At 33.3% G+C, this 10,742-nt stretch overlaps 1 protein-coding gene across 1 annotated transcript; it reads left to right on the top strand.

The window, feature by feature from the left end:
• Positions 1–1,704: 1,704 nt before the first annotated feature.
• On the top strand, positions 1,705–8,504 carry LOC130820870 (uncharacterized). Its single transcript, XM_057686414.1, has 8 exons — positions 1,705–1,905; positions 2,170–2,469; positions 4,362–4,433; positions 6,447–6,514; positions 6,675–6,831; positions 6,983–7,063; positions 7,168–7,257; positions 7,715–8,504. Exons 2-8 carry the CDS (start codon positions 2,221–2,223, stop codon positions 7,832–7,834), a joined length of 837 nt encoding a protein of 278 aa, XP_057542397.1. The 5' UTR covers positions 1,705–1,905; positions 2,170–2,220; the 3' UTR covers positions 7,835–8,504.
• Positions 8,505–10,742: the final 2,238 nt, after the last annotated feature.

Below are 10,742 nucleotides of genomic sequence, written 5' to 3' on the forward strand. Positions count from 1 at the left end.
GCTTCAATGGCATAATTGTAATTTTTTCAAAAACCAAGGGCAATATGGTAATTTACTAGAGGGGTGGCGAAAAAATGAAAAGGGTGGCGAATTATAAAGATTGGTATTTATAATTCTCAACTTATTCTAATATATCAAATAAGAGATTGGTAGTACATTATATAAATTTCCAATAATCAAATATCAATCCCACCTTGTTATCCTTAAATTCTCATTTTCATATAACAAGTGCCCCTCAAATTCCTACTATTAATCAATCCTAAATAATTTAATATTTGTATATATTTTGATGCAGCACATTTTTCAAATTTTAACATTATAGGTATCTATTAGTCATTACACTTTTTCTTCTTTCTTCTTAGGCTTATTCGTTGGTCTAACCATATTCCTCTTTTTGTGTTAGGAATTTAGAATGTTAAGTGAAAATGTGACAATTAGTGATGTCAGCAAAAAATATATATAAAGATTGTATTATTTAGAAATCATCAATAGTTGAAATTATTCATAATACATAGACAACAAATAAAATTATTTAGGACAATTATTCTTATTTAGAGTCAACACAAATATTAAGTAAGTAGAATCGTATCTCAATTAAACTAAAAATAAGTATTAATCTTTTAAAATAAAATTTTAAATTCAACTTTCACCAAAATCCTCTCATTATTATCCAAAGAAACATCGCTATTCAGGATTTGGCAAAGAATTAATGATAGATATGTTGGTGGGAGACGTTTGATGTAAATTATTGTTTAGTCCTTTTGAACTTGCAACATAAGACTCATATATCTGATTTTTGTGAGTTTTATAAACTTACATAGAAGGAGCCAAGGAGGGAATAAATGATAACAAAAAATGTTTAAATTGTCCAGAATAATTTTAGCTATTGTTTATTTATTGTGAATGATTTATACTATTGATTATTTATAAACAATCCAATCTTTGTATGTTATTTGTTGACAATACCTCTTTTCACGTTTTAATTGACTAATATAGGTCCGTACCACCAAAGATGAGTAGGGTAAGATCAACGAAGAAGCATAAGGCGAGTGTAACGGCTAGTAGGTACCCACAATAGCCGGTTAAAATGTGAAAATGGATGCTGTCAATAAATAGTATATAAATCTTGGATTATTTAGAAATAATCAATAGTAGAGATTATTTACAGCAAATAAACAATAGGTTGGATTATTCTGACAAAATTTTCTTTGATTTACTAAATAATAGCACTTGATTGTTTAATCATATAACCATCAATATCAATGTATATAATTTAAAATTGTAGAATAAACTATTTATTATTTTCCAAATATTTCCTCTAAAAATACTTCCTCCGTTTCGTTTTAGTCGCTACATTTGCATGGGCACGGAAATTAAGAAAATTGATTGACCTACACTGTAGCTGATTGTTTACTTTATAGAGTATAGTATTTTATTATTGTTAATTGAAAAAGAAAAAGGAAAAATAGGTTGTTAGGTTAGAGTATAGTATAATATTTTATTATAGAGTAGGATAAAAATAGGGGTAGGTAGAACTTTAAATGATTGTTTTATTACTAAAAACCAAAATGTAACAAGTAATGTAAAATTGCCAAAAATAGAAAATATAGCGAGTATTATGGAACGGAGAAAGTATTATCTAATATGTACCTTTTATAATTGTGTATTAATGTGGAAGTTAAACACCAATACTCACCATAAGTTCATACACAAAACTTGACCACTTTGCTCTTTAATTTCTTTTATGACAAAAACGCGGTAATCTTCTGCTGTTAAATTATCTTTCGTTTGTAATAATTAATTGTACAAGTTGTAACGATTATTTTCTCTCTCCTCCTAAATCTTAATTTTGGTTGTTCTCTCTTCCGCCATTGTCAACCAGTACACAATTCCGCTGCATTTCAGGTTCCATTAATCTTCCTCTCTCTGACTCTCTATTCTGCAATTCTCAATTCTCCGTTTTAATTATTATTCAGTTATTTCTTTTTCTTTTTTTTACCATTTCTGAAGAAAAATTCTCAGATGCGCTGTTTTTTTCTCAGCGTGATCTTGGATTTCTCCTAATCATTTCCCTTTTTTATGAATATGTTATGTATTCGATTTGAATTTCTTACAATTTCTCATCCTCTAATGTAATTGTAGTAATCTATTCATTCTTTTTTTTTTCAGACTCAATTTTAGGTTTTGTTTTGAATCAAGTTTGTTGCGGATTGGAAGGACATGGGAGAGCATTTGGTGTTGTATGTAGATCAATTGGTGAAGCCTTCGAGTACGTTAGAGTCTGAGGCTGCGTCTTCATCATCGTCGTCAAATTCCGCTTTAGACGAGAAAGAAGAAAGAAATGAAGATGTGTCAATAGAAGCAGGTGAAGATGAACCTCTTATTCAAATTTTCGAATGTCGAATCTGTCAGGAAGAAGACAGTGTTTCTAGCTTGGAAGTTCCCTGTGGTTGTAGTGGCAGCTTGAAGGTATTTCTTGAAAGCTTGTTGTGGTTTATTAATAACCTTATTTTTTGATTCTGCCTAAATCTTGCTTACTTTATTTGCTGGAAACATAAAGTGTTGGAATTTGGTTTGCATTTTTTGAGGTTTAGAAAGAGGTTGTAAGCACGCTAAGTGTTTATTTTTTTGATGGGGTTAGCTAATTTGAGATTCCTATTTATGGTCTTCCGTTGGCGTGCTTACTAACTATGAATATGATGCTAAAGAAAGCTTTTTCTTTTTTTGTTTTTTTAATTTGAATTAGTGATAAAGATATTGTCATGTTTGAGGCAGGTGAGTATCATGCGTTTTAACGGTTTATGGATTGGAGGGATTTGAATAACGAAGTTCATTGGTATATCATTCGATGACTTAAGTGACCTTGTATACTTTGAATTAATTGCAATATAGAGACTTTATATTTTCCAACAAAGTAGCTTTTGCAATAAGTTAGCTCCTATTGTGCAAGGCCGTTTTAAGTAGGCATTGTTGTGTTCAAATGAGTTTTAGGCAATGTAGAGTTAATGTTAAAGGAATCTGACTTGGTAAAGCTTTGACTAGGTTGTTTCTGGTTTTTCTAAGTGACTTGTCTATTTGTAAAGGAGCTCACTTTATTGGACACTTGGTGCGCCAGGCGCAAAAATGTCCTTAGACCCCCTAGACGCATAGTTTTGGCAAAGTTGTGAGCTTTTTTATTTTAGCATATAACTATTATAATGAGAATAAGACAAAATACCCAAAGTTAAGGGATGTCTCATATCATAGTAAAGGTTTTCATATCATAGTGCAAAAAAAAGACCACATTGCACTACATCGGCGGCATTGTAAAGGTTTTCATAAAACAAACTGATACTTTCCACGCCCTAAAGGTGTAATAAAACCGCATTTTGGGCCATATTAAGGGATGTCTCCAACTTTCAACCGATATTTGGTGTTATGACAACCGCGTTTTGGGCCGCATTAAGGGGTGTCTCATACTTTTGACCAATATTTGGTGTTATGACAACCGCATCACTCCCGTTATCACGATAGTTACCGCATTTTCGCACAATGCTTCATATTCAAGTAAATATTTAGTTTTGAATTTTATTTTGCTTTCAAACAAACAAGTTTAATATAATTCTTTAACCCAATGAGAACAAGGAGGTGCACCGGCGCACAAGGTGTGAAATACATCAAGCCGCAACAAGGCACACCCCACTTATAGTGGGCTTTGCTACCTAGCCAAGGAGTTTTCAACCCTGAGCTCAAGGCGCAAAAGGCGGAAAGCGGGCAATTTTTAAAACTGAGATTGGTCAAATTTTTTTTAAATGTCTTATAGCGTTAGCGTTGTCCTTGAAGACATCAGAATTCATGAGCACAGGGTGTGCTTTCAATCAGATGGACCTTTAGTTGTCATGGGAGTTGGGAAATCATTCAAATCAGAATCAAACAAGCTATAAATGATAGTGTGATTCTGTATAGTGTCATATCGAATTTTTCAGTGAGGGGGCAATGGTTACATTGATTCAAAATTTTCAGTAATTGGTTACAAGATGGTTCATGAAGAGCAATATAATATTACTCTAAAGTTTCAGTGTTTGAAGGTAGGACATTTGAGCAAGAGGAGTAGAACCAGTCAACTAGACTAATGACTGAGCGACAAAACCTTTCAATAACTGATTTTTCATTTTTGGGTTATATCTTGTTGGGGAACATCTATAGATGGAGGAGAATGGGCTTCCAGGTGTATGCTTATTTTCAGTTTATGTCTTCTTTATATGCAGCTATCAGATTTTTCTGAGTGTTGCTTCCTCTTATTGATCAGTTACTAGTTTTCAAAATATAAACTTTTAATAGTGCACAACAATAAGCTGACTTTTTTCCTTGTTTTTGTACAGTATGCTCACAGAAAATGTGTTCAACGTTGGTGCAATGAGAAAGGAAACGTAATGTGTGAAATATGCCATAAGGTATGCTATCAAGTTTTTCCATAGATTTCTTGCAATAGATGACTAGGAGTTCTTATCGAGCAAGTCAATCACAAGTCGGTATGTTTGACTCTATTTGTTTAGCTCTTCATTTAAGTTTGAGTAGAGCAAATTATCATCAAGCTTGAAAATTTTTTATCTCAATTTGATTCATTAAGGTTTCATATCAAGTCAAGCTATGCCGTTGGGGCCAATTTAATTAGCTGCCTAAATTTTCCACAGTATAGCTTCCACTTTTTTTATCTTTACATATTTCAAGTAAGGTTCTTATTTTTAGCCATGTCAAGTACCATATCAAGAATCAACATAATATCCCAGTCAATATATTAAATGATTATAATGATTGTCGAACATTAAATCCCCTTGGTTCTTTTATTTTTTCATAAATCAGGCTGTGTACATATAAACCCCTTGTCTCACCTAGGTAGGACTTGGGAGCCACTTTTATAGGAGTGGGGTAATGTTATGTTATGTTTTAATATATTTATGGAGCAGTTAGAACCCTTTCAAGTTGCATATAAAACATTGTATAACATATGAATACTTCTGATGTCTTTCAAGTTATATAATGTTTTAAAACATTATATACATATGAATACTTCTCAAGTTACAGGATCATGCAACGCAATTCAGTAATGTATAGAATGATGTTTTAGCTTGTGTCAGTTGGCCAATTCAATTAGCAGTTAGAACCAGTTCAAGTTACATATGGATTTGCATGGTCCTGTAACTTGAGAAGTATTCATTTTGCTCTCATTTTGTTGTTCAACCTTTCTTTTTCTCAAGGTTGAATTTTGTAAGTTTCTTCCATATTAGACTTTTACTGAGTTACTGACTCGTACATGCATATAAGAACTTGTTCCGTCTGTTCCATTGTTTATTTTCTAATCATCATCTGTTTGTGTTTGTTATTGATGACTGTGAAACGCAAGTGGAACAACAATAAAACACAGAATAGCGTATATTTTACATCTTTCTTTCATGTTTTGTGTTATTATACATGCCTAGAATTATCCAGCCTTTTTTGTACCAGAAATGGTTTTAAGAGGGTGTTATCAGTTGATTTTTATCTGTTGCTAGATTTTGTTTCAAATTGCTGGTCAACTTCGATAGTGGTGGATGATTGTTTTGACTTTTGACTGTTTGTTTTATGCATAGGAGTCCTGTTTGAATTAGCAGCCTCCACTTCACCAATTTTATTTGTTTTACATCTCTTAAATGTGTCAAAAGCCCTATAGCTTGAGATATGTAAAATAAATGTGCTATAGGTCCTTATTTGACTTTAGTTTTGCTCCAACCACATTTAAGATTTGAATTGAGTTTGGAAAAGAAAAGATCTCCAAACACATTTTTTCAGCATTTAGGAATTTTTAAAATAAGAACTGGTTTCATTATCCTTTTTAAGTCTGCCATGCTCCGAGATGGTGCACTTTTTCATGCCTCCCGTTATCTCCACTTGAAACTCCGCCATTTGAGGTGAGACTAGAGACTTATTTTGAAATAGAGGTAAGGAAGTGTATTTTGAAAAATGATTCCTTGAGGCATTGAAATATGTGAGATTCTTCCCTTTTGTTTTCCACAATCTTGAGTTGGCACTAGCTGCAGATGTCAGGTACAGAAGTGTATGGTCGTCATAGTGTCCCTCCATAAACTTGAAAATTTGTGGTTTATACTAGCGCGGTGTATCTGTATAAGATTGGCAAAGCAATAAAGGATATGTAACAGCTTACATATCAAGTTCGGGACCTCGTTAAATGTGATTCACTACAGTTTTTTGGGTTTCTAATCTGGATGATTTTAATGTGCTGAAGATAGGTCTTGGAGTCCTGGTCATTTACTTTCTCCATTTTGAGTTCTTGCCAGTAGCTGTCCTATTTTGTATATGATTCGACTGATGCTGATGTCTGTGATTACTAGTTGACTCTGTAGTCTGTTTAATATTCTGTGTTTATTGGTTTGCCAAATTGTCTGATTATGGCATTCTGCATACTACAGATTTACCAAGGTGGTTATACTGCTCCTCCACCACCGCCCCCATCCGAAGATGCTACAATTGATATTGGGTGAGTGTTTAGTTTTTCTTGTGTATTCCTTTATTCTTGTTCAATTATCTAACATACCTGCACTTCTAAACATACATATTTTTCTGATGTACCAAATCTAAACCTTATTTTCTTCTCTTTCTTTGTGTACTCTCTCATGCTTGTTGATTGTCACTTGTAGTGGAGGATGGACAATATCGGGCACTCCTTTGGACTTGCATGATCCTCGTATTTTAGCAATAGCTGAGGCTGAGCGACAGTTTCTGGAAGCTGAGTATGATGACTATGCTGCAAGTAGTGCTAGTGGAGCCGCTTTTTGCCGTTCTGCCGCATTAATCGTAAGCACTAAAAGCCAATGTGTGAAAAGACTCATCTGCTAGGAAGAAATGCAGACATCATTTAGCATTACAGAGATACCTTTGTCTGCGATATTTATCTTACACTACTGAAACAGATATACTAAGAAGTCTTTTCTAATGTCTTTGGCAGTTGATGGCACTTCTGCTTTTAAGGCATGCATGGACTGTACCAGATTCTGATGATGAAGATGATATGTCAGCTTTTTTCTCGGTAAGTAGGATGTAGATGTCATATTGTGCCTTGGCCTTAAAACCAATGCTATATACTTGCAAAATCCTGCTATGCTTTGTTATGACTGCTGTTCTTTTTTGCAGCTTTTCTTACTCAGGGCTGCTGGGTTTCTTTTGCCTTGTTACATTATGGCTTGGGCCATCAGTATTTTGCAGCGTAGAAGGCAACGCCAGGTAGGCTGGCAATAGTGTTCTCTTCCTGCAGCCTGATAGTTGTTTTTCACGGGCCTTTTGGCTCAGTGCTTGTATTAATCTATATGTTGTGTGCTAGTAATTATGGTTGAATGGTCATATTTGTGAGCTCTACTTTGTTTTTACTATCTGATGGACTAACAATGAAGCTCTCCTATAGAAAAATTTCCTTCTCGCAGCTGCTGTTTATAAATGCAATAACAGCTTCGTCTTACTCTAGATTATTTGCCTTGATTCGTCTAACTTTTCTGTCTTTTTGATGAATTTTTGATTCTTCATAAGCTCACTATTTTCAACTTGCTAGCCACCATGAAACCCATCTTGGACATGATTTGTTGTGAGCGAAAATGTGCTTCGAATAATTGATTGCAATCTTGTAGTTTTGCATTTGGACATGTAAAAACGTTGCAACTTAACCCACTAATTTTGTTGATTGCAGGAAGCTGCGGCATTGGCAGCTACCCAAGTTGCTTTCGTGCTGCAATCAGGTCAGCGTAGGGGTTTACAGTTTATGATAGCTCCACGTTCTTCTACAACAGCAGCACACGAAGCTGTTTAGTATTTTGCTATACACACAAGCCATCGTTGGGTAAAAAATGGTGATTACACCCACCTAGTCATGTTTTATAGTGTTCTATTATCGATCTTTAACATTTTATTCCACCATTATTTGTGATTATCTGCTAGTCTACAATATTCAGAAGCCCGATATTCTTTGTAAGAGCGTTTGTGGTTAACGGTTATCCTGCTTGATGCTGTATATAAAGGTCTACTTTTGAGCTGCTAAGGAAACTCAAGCGTTTTACATGCATTTTCCACTCGGTCCCTTCGCGATTTTCATCTTAGCAACGTGGTGCATGTAGTCACGACTCCGCCCAAATCGTATAGTATTATACCAATCAGGCATCAGCCAACAAATTCGGCTGCCAATGACTTTGTGAACTTCATCGTTGGTGTCTTAAAACGTGTATCACTTTTCTCGAAAAGCTATCACAATTCACAGCTAATGGTGAAGTGATGCAAGTATATCATTATTATTGTTGGGAACCTTTAAAAAATAAGCATAGGTTAGCATTGATGCTCAACAAAGGGTGACTGGGTGAGTGCTTAAAATTTCATATTACAAATTTACATGTTCTGTTTCTTATCTTTGGTGTTGATACCTCCAATATGGATCAAATTATGATAATTAAAAGGTAAAGCTGGCACAGAATATATTCTACCTTATTTATTTGCATGGATAATTAACTTTTGTAAAAGCCAGGGATCAGGTACTTCCACAACAATTAACTTACACTAGTCCCTTGATGTTACTGTCTAATACAGTACATTATTCACCAACAATCTTTTACATATTTAACATACTAATCAGGAATTTATGTTACAGTTTGTTCTTCTCCACTTATTATACGTTGAAGTTAGATACGTTCTAGTTTTACTCGTCACTTTTACTTTTATATTTTTAATTTTATTTACGAATAGCATGAACATGCTTTGATTAAGTCCTTGTCATTAAAGGCGGCTAGCAAATGAGCTCTTATGATTCAAACTAAAGTGGCAAAAAAATTTAACTTTGAGACCAATCTTGAGAATCAAAAAAGAAAAAGAAATTCCAAAGTTTTAAATCTTATTATCGGCCAAAATTTTTCATTTTTGAAGTACAGAGGTTGATGGACTATCTCCTATCCCGAGGTCACTAAAACTTTGTTTAAAGCAAAAAGAATATTTTTATTATTACCTCCATTCTAAACTATTTAAAACTCACTATCAATAGTAATTGTAAGTTTGTAACCAAGTATTAATACTAGTGGCACTTTAGTGTTGGAGACGAATTCTCAATGTAGCATGTTATGCAGTCTGTTTGATTAGTAGTACTAAATAATAATAATAAAAATGATATATAATGTAAAAAATTAGAGAAGTTTCATATCGTTACCATGATAATGAAATTTTAGTCAAAAAAAAAGTTTTTTTTTGTTACAAATTTTTATTACAATCTAATACCACATTTCCCAATGGTCTTACATTAGAATGAAATTTATGAAGAAAATGAGATGATCGAAATTGGACAAATATGACCATCAAGATAGCAAGAGATTTTTCAACCAAAATTACATTATTTTCATTTTCATTACTACCGTTTATTATTACCTAACAAACGGGCCGTAAGAGTACAAAATGAAAAGAAGTGATAATGTGATTGTATATTACTGGTTCAAAACCAATTGATAACCGATCGTAGTAATACATAATCACATTAAGTATTCTTCATAAAATCTCTTTATAACATTTCACACATTAAAAACTTCTATATATTTGCGGCATTATACTCTCTCGAACCCTATGATTTTGCTCCAATTTGCCTCAATACTCTTATTAGACATGACTTCACCTATAATACTCCACTAAAATTTATAATTTATCACTTTTTTAAATTACAATTTCTTGTAAGAGACGGTCTCTTTGAGAGAGCTTTGATTTGCCGGCCCATTATATATTTTTTTAAAATATTATAAGTAGGCATTAAGAATGATGTAAGTAGACACTTAAGATATTGAAAATGACATTAAGGATACGATAAGTAAGCATTAAGGATAATGAAGTAGGCATTAAAAATACTGTATATAGGCATTAATCTTTAATGGGTTAGGTTTGAGGTACATCTCTCAAAGAGTCAAAGAGACAGTATTTTAAGAGACTAAATGTTCTTAAATTAAAACTATAATTACCCGTACGAAAGGACTTACCCCATCATCTATACTACTCCAGTAATATACAAACTTTCTCACTTTTACTTGATTGTCGTGCAAATCCTCCAAGGAGCAATATTAGGGGTAGATCAGGCAGGCGGGTTGCAAACCGGGTCAATTTCGAGTTAGATTGATTATGGGTCAAGTTCTGAATCAGCTCATGTCGAATTTGAGAGGGGCTGAAAGGGTTGTTGAATTTTAGATTTTTCTTTATCATTAAATTCTTTAAATAAATATCATAATTTTGTTTTAATGTGGGTCCAGCTTAAAATGATCAAGTGCAATTAAAAATGTCAACATAGTTTTTTCCAGATATTTCGAGTCTGGGTTATATTCAATCGTGAGTTAAACTTTTTGAGTTATAACCCATTAATTTTTAGTCGAATTTCAGGCCAATTTCAATTTAGATCAAAATTTGACAGGTGTAATTAGTAAATTCCCCAAAAAAACTAAACAAAAAAGTTGGATTAATATTACAAGAGGACCACCAACCCAAATGATAGTTGCATGTTTAAGTGCTCCAAGCTTTTAAAAGTTTGTGCTTAAGATTACAAGAAACAATCAATTAACAAAGCATCTACCCAATAGCCTTCTTTATTTTTTCACTTTGATTGTTGGATTAGATAAAGAAAAGCAGAGAATCAGCACATCATAACAACATCTCAGCAACAGTTTATGACCAGTCTCTTCTTTAATTTTACGGCACAATTGAATATT

Source organism: Amaranthus tricolor, chromosome 8, assembly GCF_026212465.1.
Source record: "Amaranthus tricolor cultivar Red isolate AtriRed21 chromosome 8, ASM2621246v1, whole genome shotgun sequence".
Taxonomy (NCBI): domain Eukaryota; kingdom Viridiplantae; phylum Streptophyta; class Magnoliopsida; order Caryophyllales; family Amaranthaceae; genus Amaranthus; species Amaranthus tricolor.